At 31.7% G+C, this 17,034-nt stretch overlaps 6 protein-coding genes across 6 annotated transcripts; 3 read left to right on the top strand and 3 right to left on the bottom strand.

Moving 5' to 3' along the window:
* Window positions 1-228: 228 nt before the first annotated feature.
* ARC1 (Arc1p) lies at window positions 229-1,371 on the bottom strand (the record flags this gene model as incomplete). The annotated part of the gene is made up of 1 exon (XM_064861452.1): window positions 229-1,371. One exon carries the CDS (start codon window positions 1,369-1,371, stop codon window positions 229-231), a length of 1,143 nt encoding a protein of 380 aa, XP_064717129.1.
* Window positions 1,372-2,490: 1,119 nt separating this feature from the next.
* ERT1 (Ert1p) lies at window positions 2,491-4,317 on the top strand (the record flags this gene model as incomplete). The annotated part of the gene is made up of 1 exon (XM_064861451.1): window positions 2,491-4,317. One exon carries the CDS (start codon window positions 2,491-2,493, stop codon window positions 4,315-4,317), a length of 1,827 nt encoding a protein of 608 aa, XP_064717128.1.
* Window positions 4,318-5,553: 1,236 nt separating this feature from the next.
* Window positions 5,554-8,064, top strand: PWA37_004989 (uncharacterized protein; the record flags this gene model as incomplete). Its single annotated transcript, XM_064861450.1, has 1 exon — window positions 5,554-8,064. One exon carries the CDS (start codon window positions 5,554-5,556, stop codon window positions 8,062-8,064), a length of 2,511 nt encoding a protein of 836 aa, XP_064717127.1.
* Window positions 8,065-8,618: 554 nt separating this feature from the next.
* On the bottom strand, window positions 8,619-11,390 carry PRP5 (DEAD-box RNA helicase PRP5; the record flags this gene model as incomplete). The annotated part of the gene is made up of 1 exon (XM_064861449.1): window positions 8,619-11,390. One exon carries the CDS (start codon window positions 11,388-11,390, stop codon window positions 8,619-8,621), a length of 2,772 nt encoding a protein of 923 aa, XP_064717126.1.
* Window positions 11,391-11,907: 517 nt separating this feature from the next.
* Window positions 11,908-13,188, top strand: ABD1 (mRNA (guanine-N7)-methyltransferase; the record flags this gene model as incomplete). Its single annotated transcript, XM_064861448.1, has 1 exon — window positions 11,908-13,188. The coding sequence occupies one exon, from the start codon at window positions 11,908-11,910 to the stop codon at window positions 13,186-13,188; it is 1,281 nt and encodes a 426-aa protein (XP_064717125.1).
* A 329-nt stretch (window positions 13,189-13,517) lies between these two features.
* Window positions 13,518-16,814, bottom strand: VHC1 (Vhc1p; the record flags this gene model as incomplete). The annotated part of the gene is made up of 1 exon (XM_064861447.1): window positions 13,518-16,814. The coding sequence occupies one exon, from the start codon at window positions 16,812-16,814 to the stop codon at window positions 13,518-13,520; it is 3,297 nt and encodes a 1,098-aa protein (XP_064717124.1).
* Between the last annotated feature and the right edge of the window lie 220 nt (window positions 16,815-17,034).

The raw sequence follows: 17,034 nt of genomic DNA, 5'->3' as shown, positions 1-17,034 counted from the left end.
ACATATATATGTATATGTGTATTAAAAGGTGTATATATGTATGTATGTATAAAGATGCAACTACTCAAGAAAAAAAAATTGCCATAGTCAACACGGTTGACATGAAAAAATTTGTTAACTACAAATGACAATACTAGTCGAGAAGAAGGAAAGAAAGAAATATACATATACATATACATATACTTATATTTATACGAAAGTGTATCTATATAAGTATTGAATAACGATTTAACGAACTTGAGCATCAACAATTGTAGCAACCTTGAATGATTCGCCTTTAGCGTTAGTTAATTTCAATACAGGTTTGTCTTTATTTTCATCATCTTTGAAGATGACTTCCAAATCCTGATTAGTAGTAAAATGTGGTTGTAAGGCTTCCCAAATCTTCTTCTTTGGATTCAATTGTTTCAATGGTTCATCGTCACCGTAACCTTCGAAGAACACCTTATCACCAGCTTTAGAACCGGCTGGAGGTTCAACGAATTCAACTTTAGAGTCATTGGAACCACAAAGGACCATAGCAGTAGATTTAATACCTCTCATGTTAACAGGCTTCAAATTGCAAACAACGACAACGTAACGTTCTTGCATGGCTTCCAATGGGAAATGCTTTACAAGACCGGAACAAACGGTTCTTGGACCTTCTACATCACCTACGTCGATAGTGGAGACATATAAAGAGTCGGCATCTGGATGCTTAATAGCTTTTTGGATGAACCCGACGCGGAAATCGATGACAGATGGTTTTGGTGGTTCCACTTCTTTCTTTTCAGCAGCTTGCTTAGCAGCATTGGCGGCCTTCTTGGCGGCCTTCTTAGCTTTGGCCTCTTCTCTCAATCTTTTTAATGTTTCTTCATCAGGTTTACCTCTTGGTTGCTTACCACTTTTCTTGCCACTCTCAGCTGGAACAGAAGAAGAAGAGGCAGCAGTGTTTTCAGCGTCAGATTTCTTATTGTCATCTGTCTTTTTCTTCTTTTTCTCAATAACTTCACGTGGTAAATCTAAATCGTAATTTAAAACCAATTGATCTTTACTTGGAACAGCCAACAATTGTTGTAAGAAATCGACCCATCTAAAGATATGTCTATACTTAGAGTAAACATTCTTGATGTCCTTGGTGCTAGTGACCAATTGTTTAGCGATAGGAAAAACTGCCTCGAACATTGAGACGTCAGTGACTGTTGGTTGCAATGTAGATGCCAAGAAACTTGAGTCTCTTAAAGAGAGATTGATCTTATCTAAATTTTGTTCGATTTGACCGGATTTCAAAAGAGAGTCCCATTGAGCAGTTAACGCTAGTTGTTCCTTAGATAAGTTGACAGCTTCTTTAGCAATAGTTAGGGATTGAAATTTTGTAGTTAGTTCAGACATCGCTATATTAGTGAAAAGAGGGACTGACCAAAGCTTCGTATATATATATATATATTGGGAGAGTAACAAGAAAAGAATGAATAAGAGATAAACAAAGAGGGGTAATAACTAATTAGTATTAATATCATATAGTCAAAGAATGTACGCAGTGCAAAGTTATTCTATAAGCAAGTTAGCCTTTTCGCATAGCCGGATAGTTGTAATAATAATAATGATAATCAATATTTCAATATTCATCAAAAACAATGTCATATTTTATTAACCAGCTAAACCCAAAAATTTTCATTCTTTTTTTTATTTTAATATTTTTCCCCTATTTAATCATTTAGAACGAGTGCTGAAAGAGTACGATCGTTTTGTACATGATAATTCTGTTTCATCGTATAGAATGACGTACCAAGGGAATGGAAAGTCAAATTAAGTCGAATTAACTCAACTGGATTTGATTCTCCACCAGTCTGCAATATATATACATATATATACATGAGTATGAGTATGAGTATGTGTCTGTGTATATTTGAATAAATGGATTGATTTCTGCAATGTAGATGTTTATACATTATTTGTAGAAGAGATTATATTTGAAGTGTGATTTATCTTAGTGGAAACAACAAATACAACATATACATGACAGAAAGATAACCATGTTTTAGACTGGTCATGTTGAATGGTAGTTAATTTGATCATTAAGTCTAATGAATGAATGAACATTGATCTGTGTATACTTATTTCAACGTTTCAACGTTTCGATTTCCATGCCTTGCAAATTCCGCATGTCATAGAAAAAAAACCGCGGGAAAGCCGCACAGGGAGAGTTACCTTATCCTCGCTAACTTTCTGGGTCTGTCCTTTTTTCAATATTTTCGAACTGGTTAAGGCTAAGACACAGTTTAGATTGTAATAGCACATTGTACATGTGTGTGTGTGATGTCAGTAGTTGTAGGAAAATAAAATATTAACAAGACAGGCATATTGTCAGCATTTGATGACATCCCTCATATCCCATGTGATTCAAGGTCTGTTTTTGACTGCTCCACTTTCCTTTCTCTTTCTCTTTCTCTTGGAATATTATATATCCAAACGAACTGATATATAAATAAAGCGATAAACTATCAACTTATGAACATTGGCTCATCTGTAAGTAACAATAAAACTCATAAGGGCAAACCACGTAGAAAGAAAAATACAAATGTTGCATGTATCCACTGTTCCAGGTGTCATCTCTCCTGTGATTCAAATAGACCATGTAGAAGGTGTATAGATAAAGGCATATCGGAGACTTGTGTGGATGCACCGAGAAAGAGACATAAATATCTCTTGGGTGTACCAAACAATATTCTACCTGTTGCCATGCAAAATGATTCTACTATAATCCCTTCTAATAGGTCTCTGTTAAGTATTAAAAATCAGAGTGCTGATGCTAATGTTAATGCTAATAGTTCTTCTTCTAATCCTTTATCTCCAATGTCGTCGTATCCACAATATCAATCGCAAAACGTCGCAGTGGAGAAACAGCATTTCTATAAACCACAACATATTATACATAAATCTAAGTTTCTTTCAAATGCTGCAGATGTAGAATATTCAATGCTAAGTAATATGATTCAACAAGATGGTTTGTTTAATAAAATTCCTGTAGATAATATATTATATCATGATCCTATAGATAATAATAATAATAATAATAATAATACTCCTACCCCTACTCCTACTCCTACCCCCATTCCCATTCCTACTAATAATAAGAATTCTATTAATAATAGTAGTAATAGTACTAGCGTTTCTATTTTGAATATATTATCACCAAGACCAAGTGAGGTAGCATTATTAAGTTCGGCTTATCAACAACAAATATCGTCAAATACTTCAACCACTAGCAATAGCAGTCCTATAAACGAAAATGTATCAATAAAAAGAAGTCCATACAAGACAGATCCACAACAGACAGCGAATGCTACAATGAATATAATTAATGTTCCAACACAACAATACCCTTCAGTATTTCAGAATGTATATTCGATACTGTTAGGCCCACATTCTGATAGTATTCTTAGCTCGAAGATTAATCTCTTTACACACCATTTCCCATTGATCCCAGTTGAGTCGAACCCGCCAGGTAATAATTCACTATCATTTAAAAGGCTGATCGCGTTGGATCCAAGATATAAACATTCGCATTTACAAAAAAATAACAAGATCAATCAAATTTATTTAAATACCGAAACAACAACTTTCCCTGAAGTCGCTACTAAATATCTTAATTCAAATATAAAAAACCGGTCACGTTTGTCCTTTGCTTTAGAATGTAATTCTCCAGAGATAACAAACATCAAAAATAACCCCGAATGGGAACATTCGTTACGATACTCGACCCCAATGGAGATCTATACTATGATAAATAAACCATTTTCACATACGGCTGGGTTCCATCACTTGCTAATGTATTTAAGAAGTAGGTTTAATAAAAAAGATATTATAGAGATATGCCGGTCGATGGCAGAATTTAGACCAATCTTTATTGCGTGTTCAGTTACTTTGACAGAAGAAGACATGATATTTATGGAACAATGCTACCAAAGGACATTATTGGAATATGCAAAATTTCTCGAACAGATCGGCACACCAACATGTATATGGAGACGTAATGGACAGATATCATATATTAATGAAGAATTTGAGATTTTGACAGGTTGGACAAGGGAGGAGTTATTAAATAAGATGACGTTTATAGTCGAGATATTAGATGATGAAAGTGTAAGGGATTATTTTAAAACTTTTTCCAGTGTCGCATATAAAGATTTTAAAGGTTCAGAATATATGAGAACCTGTAGAATCTTGTCCCCAATTAAAGGTAATATAATTGATTGTCGGTGTATGTGGACTCTGAAAAGAGATATATCTGGGTTACCGCTAATGATATTAGGAAACTTTATGCCAATATTATAGATTAAATGAATCATTGTTTATTATTATATAGTTGTACAAATATATATGTATGTATGTGTGTGTGTGTATTTGTGTGTTTGAATAGAGTAAATTTTACTCAATGAGAGATTTAAGTAGAATCCGAGATTTTCTTATTAATAAATATATCATGTTTCGAACTTACGTCAAAAATTGACAAAAAAAAACAAGTAAATAAAGTACAAATTTCGAAAGAAAAAACCGGAAAATTAGCTGAAATTAGGGGAAAATAAGAAATGTAAAATTAAACACAAAAACAAAAACAAAATTCAAACACGGAAAATTTTCATGCAAGCCAAAAAACTATTGTTCTTCTATTCTATTCTATTCTTTTCCTTTCCTTTCCTTTTTTCCATTTCGAGAAACTGAAAATAAATAAAAGAAAACACAAAAAAGGCATATCTTAGACGTCTAGAACAATAGAGGCTCTGAACGAGGCATATTGTTTCAAGATCACTTATATAACCCACCTTAACAAAAAATTTTTCACTGCGCTCTATTGTTTCTTCTCTCAATTTTTCTTTGTTTTTTTTTTTTGTGTCTCTTCCTTTTTTTTGGTGCCTATCAGAACACAAAAAAAAAGAAAAATGACCAAATTGGAAATAGAAATTAAAAAGAAAAAATAAAAAAGAAGAGAAGAAACAAAGAAAAATTTTTCATCGTTTCTTTTTTTTTAATTGATGCGATGATTTTTTTTTTCTTTTCATTTTCTTCGATTTTTCTCGACGACAAACGGTGTCGTGTTTTTTTTTTTAATTTTTTTTTTGTTTCTATATTTTTCCTTCTGACTCTCTGTTGTGCAAATTTATAGTATATATACATAAACAACTAGAATTTTAAAGCCAAGCTATTGCGGGTGCTATGTTAAAAGTGTATCCCGTCTTTTTTTCTTTATTATAACTTCTTGCCATTTCACAATACGTTAAATAACTAAGATAGCAAAAAAGAACAAAAAAAAAAAGAGAAAGAAAAAACGACAAAAAGTAAGAGATATCTTTAGATAGTCGCAGAGTAACTTTATTTTGCTATAATATTCTTTTTTTTATTTTTATTATTATTTTATCTCATATCATCGTAATTTTTAAATTGTTCTATTTTAATATCAAATATATATTCCATTCATTTTTTTTTTTTGTTTTTTTGTTTAATAAGCACTTTAAACCATCTTTAAGTTATTTTATCACTGCATCAGTTTTTATATCCAACACCTTTTTTTTCATGTATAGATTACAACAACAGTCTCAAAATCCACTTTCCCCAAGCTTAAACCATTTTATGGTTCATTCTCCTTCTCCCGTTCCTAGTCCGTTACCAACTTCCAATATTCCTTTTCAAAATTATAACAGTAACAACAACAACAACAACAATAATAATAATAACATTAATAACAGTACTATTAATAGTATTAATAATGCGTTTAACAGACCTCTGTTAGGTAATTTTAATTCCATGGAAAATTTAAATAATTTTCAATATCAACATAATCAGAATAACAACATAATCAATAATTCTTTCCATGCGGCAAGCTCAGCTATCTTTAATCATAACAACAAAAATTTGTTGTCTAATCATTCAAACTCTGTGCCGCAATTAACTTCTATGAACCTAATGTCGCCACAACCATATAATCATATTAATATGATATCTGGTAGAAAGACTCCATTCCAATTTCAAAATAATAATGCTCCACAGAAAAATAATCACATTAACAACAGTATTTCAAGGTCTTTACAAGGTACTCCTTATACTTCTAGATCTACTAGTACTACAAACTTAGGCTATTTAAATAACGACAATAATAATAATAATAATCATGCCAATATTAATAGCAGCAACAAAAATAATAATAATAGTAGTAGTAGCAGTAATAGTAATAATAATAACAGCATTAGTCCAGATTCCCCATGGTTTCAAAAGGTTTGTGCTTTTGAAGAATGTGTCTCACAAACTTTGTATATGTCACAGACTCCAAGACGTAAAAATATCAAGCATAGATCCGAACACCCTAATTCAAATGCCAATCCTTTATTCTGGGATTCCATTGGAAGGGCAATGGGTTTATATCATGATTTGATGAATACACCAGAATTGAATTCTGACCGTGTCTCTAAATTAGTTCATCTTTTACATAATGGGCTAAGAGCTAATAGAAATCAGTTGACTCGTATGAACAAGAAGCCTGATTACGATTCTCAATCCTTTCATAAAGAAATGACAAATTATTTATGTAAGTCGCTAAGAGAAATATCGGATGATGTATTGAATGGTAAAGTAGAATTGAATGAATATGGTGCCATGCATTTAATTACTGCCTTCAAAGAATTATTGTTGTTTGAAGAAGCTGTTCAAATTTGGAAAAATGCAATTAATGGAGTTAATACTTACACTTCAAACATTTTCCTAAATCCGAGAGTAGTAGGTGTTATTTTGCCTATCTTATACGACAATGGGGTATCTTATCCAGAAATTCAATCGCTTTATGAAAAATCATCGTCAATGATTAATTATTTTCATCCAAACTTATCTGTTGGGATGATTAGGGCATCTCTATCAGCAAATGAAAATGAAATGGCCTTGAAGTTGTTTCAAAAATTATGTGAAGAGTCTACAGAGATGAAATATGGGTATTTGATTGAAACTCATTTGTCGTTTATAGGTGAATGTAAAGATTTGAATGTCGCACAAACCTTTTTCGATAAAGCATTAAATGATGAAATGCCATATAAAATCGATTTACAAGTATCTTATGTAAAATCATTCTTAAGAAATATTTGGAACCAAACCCACAATTTTAACCATATTTACAAGATTTGGTATAAATCATCTTTACATTATGGCCGTAATGTTAATCATGGTATTTCGTCCTCACTAAATGATACATTCTTTGATATCTTTTTTGAAAATTATGCTAATGATAAAGTGCAAGGTTTCCAAAGATTACAAGAATTAATTCAAACCTACAATAATATTAAGAATATTGATGAGCCATTTTTTAATATCATTTTAGCTAAATGTACAATTTGGCATGATAGAAAGATTTTGGAGTATATTGATCAGGCATATGAATCGTATGATATTCCAAAGACAATTGTTGCATATAGAATCTTATTAAAATCAATGGGATCAATTGATGATGCTACAAATGAAGAAATTTTAAAAAGATGGATCGACCTTATTAGTAAGTCTGATGAAATTGGACAGAGGTTTATTGCTAATGCAGATTGGGCGGCTTTAAGAGATGCTACAGTCACATGGACTCAGTCAAAGAGAGACAATAATACACCTGTTACGATTAATATGGCAGATAGTGTTATGAACACTATTCCACCAACGCCTTGTGGTTCTCCAATCCCTCAAAGTCAAGTTACTGATATTGATTTTTATTCACATCCGGCATTTCAGGCATTAAATGCGTCTGGTGCCTTTGATGATATAAATGCAGACGCAGGTTCTTCAAGTAACAATGTAACGCCAACAACAAGTAATCAAGTTACTATGTTGAAGGATGAACAAACTAAACCAACTAGTGAAGACAGGATGATTCTGTATTTGAAAATTGTTAAGCGTTATTCTCCATATTGTCGTGACTCGAGACAGTTGGCTAGATTAACTACTGGTACAGCTGTGAAATATTCCGTTTTACAAGAAGTCTTAAACAAATTCCAAAATTTAAAAGTTGATGATATTCCAATTCCAGACTTGAAAAATTTGAAACCAACATGTGTTTGATCACATTCTTTTTGAAATATTACATTATTTCTATGTGGTACTCAGATAAAAAAGCTATACATTAGAAATGATATAGCCTTTTTCATTATCATTGTTGTTATTTAAATGAAGTTATTTAACTTCTATTTTTTTCCTTTTAACTTACCAAAACATTTTATTCATTGTATTTGCTTTTTCATGAAATCTTTGAAGTATAAATATTCACATTTTCATTTAGCATTAATGATTTTATGTTAATAATCATATTCGACCTTATAAATAATATAATATCATTCCAAAGTTATGTTTTTGCACCATTAATAGAGACATTTGTAAAGTATTTTCTGTTCAACGCACCTTACTATGTATAAGTTTTAATGTAACATATATATTGTTATTAATATATAATTTTAGACATACTGTTTATGTATAGAAATAGTTGTTTATTTTTTAATGTATACTTGATAATTTTGTATGGAAATTTTAAAAGGATTTGCATATATATCTGTATATATATATACGTGTGTGTATGTTGATGGTTATGGTACTGTTGATTCCATCTAACTGAGTTCATATTAAAATTTTGTATTTTTAAACGCCTGGTATTCAACTTTCTTTATACCCTCTTGTACTTTCTCTTTTAATAACTCTATACAAAGTTTTATGTTCTTTTCTTCATTGGTTTCTATTAACAAATATAATTTAGGCTCTGATTTACTATCTTTTGGAGCAGTACCAGGTGGATAATAGCGCCCACGAGTGGTTATGCTACAGCCAGTTTCATTTTTAATAAAAGCTAATGTAGTGTTTTTAGTAGCTTCCCAACGAACAAGTTGAGGTAAATCATTGACATTAACCTTAATAGTATAAGTTCTGGTACTATCTATTTCTTGATTTACCATTGTAGTGTATTCCAGTTTAGGAATTTCTATGTCATTGTTTTCATTATTGTTTACAGAAGGCTTTGTATCATTCTTGCTATTTTCTTCAATTGCATTAGGATAATAAGTCAATACTTCCTTATCTTTTATTTCTTGTCTTTGTGTTTCGATATTTTCTAAACCTTTACCTCCAAAACCTTTGAATAATTTAAATTTACCATTTTTTAAGCCAGCCTCAAACTCATTAGCCATTTGAGTAAGTAAATCGATTTGTTTTTGTTCATGTGATAATAATTCGTTTTCTCGAATGGCCTTTTTAACGATATATGCTGCTGCAAGTTCATCTTTTAACAATAAGGTCAATGCTTGACCTTTTTTTGTGCCACGCGCAGTCCTACCTGTAGTATGGACATATTCTGCAAACGTTTTAATAGAATTATATATAAGAACTAAAGAAACTTCTGGAACATTCAAACCACGTGAAAGCACCTCAGTACATATTAAAATACTATTGGGTGTTTGTTTAAAATCATTAAGGTTGGTCACTCTTTCTTGGTAAGATTTACCTGCATGTATTGAAAAGATTTCATAATTATAATTATCTAGTTTTTCATACAATGTATCACATGTTTGTTGACTAGATACAAATATAATTATTTTTTCATCAATATCATTGGATTTTGACATTACAATACTCTTCAAATGATTTTCCAATATCATTAATAAATTATTAAACTTTTCAATATCATTGTTACAGATCATGAAACTTTGTTTAACATTTTCATTTACCATATTAGCCGAATTGACCGTGATGCTCAATGGATCCTTTAGGACTCTTATGGCAAATTTTTTCAACTTGTTAGGGAATGTAGCACTAAATAAGATACATTGCTTATCTGGTCTGATCACCTTCATAATTTGAGTAATTTGAGGCTCAAACCCTAAATCAAATAATCTGTCAGCTTCATCTAAGACCACAAACGAGATCCTGGATGTATTAACTAAGTTTCCATTGTTTAGTGTCAAAAGATCAATAAACCTTCCAGGTGTTGCTACTACTATCTTAACACCCTTTTTCACATCAGTGATTTGTTTCTTCATTTCTGAACCACCTGTACAACAAAGTGATGTTATGGACTTGTCAAGTTTTGAAAATTTGTCAATCTCTTCACTTATTTGTAATGCAAGTTCTCTAGTTGGTGCCAAGATTAAGCCTATAGGCCCTGTTTCATTTTTCGCTAAGTCTCTTTGAGCTTTTATATGTCTAATAAGAGGTAAAAGATAGGCAAGTGTTTTTCCTGAGCCAGTCTTAGATATGCCAATAATATCTCTTCCTGACATAATGGCAGGGATCGTCTGTGTTTGGATTGGTGTTAAAGTTTCAAATTTAAAAAGATTTTCAATAAGATCCATTATTGATGTTGATAATCCTAATTGAGACCATCTTAGAACAGGGCATGGACAATTTTTTCCTTTGACTTTTATGTTGCCTAATCTTAATCTCAATTCTTCAATGTCATCCATAGTTAGTCTTTCTAATTCTTTGGGTTCGCGATAAAACACTTTTCGAATCGGTTCTAATGATGTTTGATTAAAGTTAACATCAGGAACAGTTTTTAATTTTTTTAATCTTGCTACCCTTTTCATTTTATTTTTGGTTTCTATATCATCTTCAGAATCTTCCATTCTGTCATCATCTATTGTGCCAGACTCATCTGTGTTAAAAAGATCAAAGGTATTTAGATTTATAGAGGAGCTGTTATTTTTATTATTAGTTATTTCATTTTTTTCCAAGTTGTCCATTAATTGTTCGAATATATCTACACCATTGTCATTATTGTTCTCTGACATTTCACTATTTTTGAAAACATTTGAAGATTCATCGATAGTGGCAACGGGTGTACTGAAGTGATTGAATGATAATGGTTCCATAGACTTAAGTATGTCATTGGCATGGTTCTCTTCATCAAATATAATTGGTCCATGTATATTTTTAGATTTTTTATATTTTTTTTGGTTGACGATTGTATTGACAGTTGAGCTTGGATTTAAACTTTGTTCCTTGTTATTCTTAGATGCATCTCTCTGTCTTTTCTTCAACTTCCATGCTTCTATTTTTTTTTGCCTAGCTAAACTTTTATCATCTTGTAAATCTTTATTGTTATTATTACTATTCAATGAAACTTTGTTTGATATACTTCCATCAGGAATGTTGTTAGTAATATTATTTTCAGTGGATAAAATTTTATTAATTGTGGTAGTGGTGGACGTAGGTATGGTGGTAATTTTTGTTGTTTGATTTAACGGTTGCAATGATAATTTTGTTGTATCATTATCTAGAGTCTTTGGTGGCTGTTGATTTTGAATCTTTTTCAATTTCCATTTAGCTAATCTAGCTCGTCTTTCTTCTAGTAACTGTTGTTTCGATTTTGTAGTTTCTGATATAGGTTTACTTACTGATTCCATGATAAAATAATACTGTTACGTTCAATCTTCTTGTTTTTATGTTTGGCGTGATACCTTCTTCTCTTTGGGTTGTCTGACCAGTTTCTTAGTTCTTCACAGTTCAAACATACATATATATATTTGAAGAATACTTTCAATGCAATGACAATTGTAAAGCTTTATCAAATTTTTACAACAAGGTAGATGTTACTTCTAAACCTTCTCTTGTTCTGACGTTAACTGATTTCATATATTCCTCCTTCCAACTCATCGCTTCTTCTTCTTTTGTGATGGAAATGAAATTTATTTTTTCCCCATTAAAGATTTTTACAGACTTAAAACACAGATCCTAAAAAAAAAAGGCCCAGAAACATTATTTTAGCCTATGTATACTTGACAATCTGTATGGATAATGTGGTTGGTGGCCTTGTGTAGATAAAACAGTACCATTTATTGAAAATTCAACCCTTCCCACACTTGAGATACTACAATAAGTGTAGAAACTAATTAGACCTTTTAATAGGTATTTGAAATAAGTATGGCGGTATCCATTGAAAAACCTGTGTGGATGTCTCAAGAAGACTATGATAAACAATATGGTAAATTTAACCAAGAATCTACATCTACGGAGGATAAAGATCCTGAGCAGAAATCTGAAAACTTGCTAGGAGAACTTCCAAACCGATCAGTGAATTATGAACATGTTGACCCTCCTGATGCTCAGGTTAAAAATACTTCATCTTATGGTATTCAAAAACGTAGACGTGAAAGGTATGATCAAGAAGAGAGAAGAAGAGCCCTTGAGAGACAAAAATTGATAGAAGAGCAATTTAAGAAACATGAAATAGAATTAACAGCGAATAGAGCGATCAATGTGGATCAAATAGTTAGAGAACATTATAATGAAAGAACGATGATTGCAAATAAAACTAAGAGATATTTGTCACCAATCTTGAAACTGCGTAATTTTAATAATGCAATCAAGTATATGCTAATAGAAAAATACACAAGGTCTGGTAATGTTGTATTGGAATTGGCATGCGGTAAAGGAGGTGATTTGAGGAAATATGGTAATGTTGGTATTTCACAATTTATTGGTATTGATATATCAAATGCATCTATTCAAGAGGCTCATAAAAGATATAGATCGATGAAGAATTTGAATTATCAAGTTATTTTAATTACTGGTGATTGTTTTGGGGAATCTCTTGGTGTGGCAGTAGAACCTTTCTCGGAATGTAGGTTTCCTTGTGATGTCGTTTCTACTCAGTTTTGTTTGCATTATGCCTTTGAAACAGAAGCTAAAGCAAGAAGAACACTTTTGAATGTTACTAAATCATTAAAAGTTGGAGGTTTTTTCTTTGGTAGCATTCCGGATTCCGAATTTATTCGTTATAAAATGAATAAATTTAGTAAAGAAGTTGAAAAACCATCGTGGGGTAATTCCATATATAGAGTGACTTTTGCAAATAATGATTATCAAAAGAATGATAATGAATTCCCATCACCCTTCGGTCAAATGTACACATATTGGCTGGAAGATGCTATTGATAACGTTCCAGAATATGTGGTGCCTTTTGAAACACTTAGAAGTCTTGCAGACGAATACGGTATGGAATTGGAATTGCAAATGCCATTTAATAAGTTTTTTGTTCAGGAGATTCCAAAATGGGTTGACAGATTTTCTCCAAGAATGAGAGAAGGTTTGCAACGATCAGACGGGAAATTTGGGGTGGAAGGTGATGAAAAGGAAGCAGCTTCATATTTTTATACTGTATTTGCATTCCGTAAAGTAAGAGAATATATTGAAACCGAATAGACGTTGAATCCTTATATACTTAGTATACTACATACAGATCCACATATATTTGTATAGTGGCAGATAAATGTTAAATAGATATTACAATTAGGATAAATAGAACGCTAAACTATTTGTAACAGGATTGATGCATGCATTTTAGTTACTTTAGGACCAATATACGTCGAAAATAGGATTCTTGGAAGAAACTGTGATACGACCTGAAACTTGCCTCAAATGGAGAGTTTTTTCTAATTTAGTCTTATGATTGATCTTATTATTATCATTAATGAGAAAATGACAGTTTATATTTGCCATGTGCTCTTGACGCTATGATTGTTTTCTTTTTCTTATAATGCAGTTGTAACAGTCATGGTTTGTGAGTTAATTAGCATGGTTGGTGGCAACCTTTCTAACCATATATCAATATCCTTTACATATTCAAGACTATCTTCCTCATTTTTGTGAGTTCCCAATGGTGGAATAGGTAGAGTAGAAAAAATTAAGGCAGAATTTCGAGACAACTGAACCATCATATCATTTAAAATTAAATACTGTGCCCGACTTGGTAAATCATCGAATTTAATATTGTTCATTGCTTCAATTAAACTGGCATCAGAATTACATGGAGATAAATCAGGAACTATGGGGCTTTTTGGTGATAGATTGCCTCTGCCATCCTCTGTGACTGGTACGATTGTAGGTTTATCTCCTGTTCCATCCTCTAGAACTCTAGTATTTGGTAAAGCATTGCTTGAAAAAACTGGTTTAAGATTACTTGAGGATTTGGCTTTGTACGTATGCTTGTTTGGCATAAAATATTTCTTTTTTAAATCTACCTTATGTAATATGGACGTAATTTGACTTATAGATAATTGAGACCCGTTAATAGAAGTATCATCATCACTGGAAATGTCGCTGATCGCAGGGGTAGCAGGTACATCAGTAGGTATTATGGCACTCATCTTAAATGATACACCCATTTTTTGTAATTGAGATAAATCGTATTTTTTAGATTTCACTTTTTTGTGTTCCATGTTAACAGATGTATTTACAGAAAAACGGCGTTTTGGTTCAAAAGTTCTTCTTGCTTCAGTCAATTCACACCACCATTGGTTATTTTTCAATCTATTTTGAACATAAGCCAAAGATATGGAATCACCTTTTACAATAGTGTTATACACACGGAATTGGTCTAGTGATACTACCACTAAAGTTGCTTCAATTCTTAAAATTTGTAACAATTTTGTCATACGTTCGACTTCCATAACTCTATCAACTTCTCTTTCTACGAATAAAATCACACGTAATATATGTGACTTTTTCCATTCTGGAACTGTGACCAAGATTGCACCTAATTGTAACATCAAAGTATGTGTATCAAAGTTGGAAGTGGTTATTGTTGGATACTTACTATTTGAGTTCATTGTTGCACACATTTGAATTGGATATAAATCGATTCTACGTTTCTCTGAATCATTTTTTACAAAATTCTTCGAGGGTATATTTAAATATTTGAAGCCATGTGCTACGGCAATATTTGATTGCATTAATGACAAATCTTCCAAAATCTGTACCCACTGGCATACATTGATCTTTTTATTATTTTCACAAGAGTCAGTAGGTAATTCGCTATAATATTCAGGAATGTCGATTAAGACATTATTTAAATTAGGGTTATGTTTTGCTGAGAATTGGTCATTGATATGCTCAGAATGAAGGTCAAAGAATCCAATGACAGTAATATTTGGTTTCATACCTCCCAGACCAGAACCTAAAAATACATTTCGTATGCCCCATGAAATGGAAGGACCCATTCCAACTTGCACAAACGCTTTTATTTTAGTCATATCTCTAATCTTAATCCATGCATTTTGTTGTTGTTTAATTTCATTATATTGTGTTTGGAAATCAGGCATTACGACGACGTGCCCTAATATGTAAAGACCACCCTTTTTCAAATGATTACAAAATCTAATTAAATTCCAGCTGGTACGGGGATTGTCTACAAATAGTAAAATTTGAGGCCTCCAATATTTAATGTTATCTTGTTTTAATCTTAATAAATATTTTCTAACTTGATGATAAATGAGACTTTGAGAAACGTCACCCCATGGTTTTGGTGGACATAGGTAATGAATTATTAAAAATAGAATCATTATACCAAAAATTAAAGCAGACGCGGTTGATCCATCTACAATTATCATTGAAATTACAGATATGACACCACCAGAAAATGCAGTATATCTATTAAAATATTTGAAGGAGGGTCTGAAATTAGGCGCTGCAGCTATTTCTAATAGAAAACAAGCTAAGTTCATTACAATGAAAGTTAATAAAAATGTCATTGTAATTAACGATGCAATTTTATTTACATCTGAAAATAAACATAATTGTGTTAAAAACCAAGTAAACAACAGCGAAATTCTAGAATTATTACTAAAAATGACTAATCCTGGTAAAATAGCATCTTTTGCAATTGCCTCAAGAACATACGCAGCACCAACCATACCTACAATGATAGAGAATAATGAAGTCGATAATTCACCCAAAAAGATAAGCCATTGAACAGAACTAACGGACTGAATAATTTGAACTTCTTTGTAGAAAGATTCCCTTGGTATTGAAAAAGCCATAAATATAACAACTACAGAATAACACATAAAAGTAAACAATAGACCCCATAATGTACCTTTTGGAATAGACTTTGATGGTTTCCGTAATTCACTAGACATACCAGCACCTGCAAATATACCAGCAGTAGCAGGGAAGAATATACCAAAAAGGCTGTAAAACGACTCTTTACCCGATCGAAGAGACCCTACTGCACCTTTAGTAAAATGTGGGAATAAATTGCTTTTGAATGTTGATAAGGATAGGCCTGTATATTCGATATATCCATTATTGAATGCATTTTTTGTTAAAGTGGATATTGGTATAGATATAATCGAAGCAAATAATATGAAGAATAATAGACTACCTGCTTTTGATACAGTTTGTGGACCTATTATTGCAATTGATAAGCATATAAATAATACTATAGTAGCATAAAAAAATTCATACCATTCCCCGTTTGGCAAAAGAGGATAAAGTAGACCAACAGATCTATTTGTTCCAACAGTTGGAGCGCCTAGATTATAAAGAATTGGTTCCACAATACCAACAGCGTTCATACCACTATTAAATACTTGGCCTAGAAAAAATACTAATCCAATAGAGCCACCAAATTCAGGTCCCAAACATCTTGAAATCATATAATATGCACCTCCACCTCTGACAGTTCCATTTGTTGAAATTGCGGATATACTTAGTGTAGTAAGCAGATTTATTAGATAGCTTAACAGAAGTAGAATTAGAGTACAGATGATACCCAATTGACCTAAAATGAATCCAAACCTTAAAAACATTATAATAGAAAGGACATTTAAGGCGGTAGGAATAAATACACCATCATATGTACCCAATTTATCTCTATCTGGATTTGTCAAATCATATTTGGATGATATCTTTCGGCTCCTTGGGGTTGCTTGATAACTAAAATATGTTTCACTTTCTCTCCTTGAAGAAAGTAAAGAAGAAGATTCTGTGCAAGGAGTTCTGTAGGTGGGTCTATGAGATCCAGGTATATCATAAAACTTACTAACCATAGGTATCTTAGCTTCGTTTTGTTGTGTTTTGTATAATTTATAAATGCTACCAATGTCAGACAAAGGCTTAGTAAAATATAAGTTGAAAATTCTAATATGAAATAAAAAGAGAATAAGCAGAATGAGGATAAATGAAGAGGAAATAGGTATTTGTCACACACAGAGAACGTTTAATTAACTAGGACTTATGCTTAATATTGAATATTATTAATTGAATTTA

Source organism: Arxiozyma heterogenica (genome assembly GCF_036370985.1).
Source record: "Arxiozyma heterogenica strain weizmannii chromosome Unknown scaffold_7, whole genome shotgun sequence".
In the NCBI taxonomy this organism is placed as follows: Eukaryota; Fungi; Ascomycota; class Saccharomycetes; order Saccharomycetales; family Saccharomycetaceae; genus Arxiozyma; species Arxiozyma heterogenica.
This window is presented reverse-complemented; position numbering and strand designations above follow the sequence as displayed.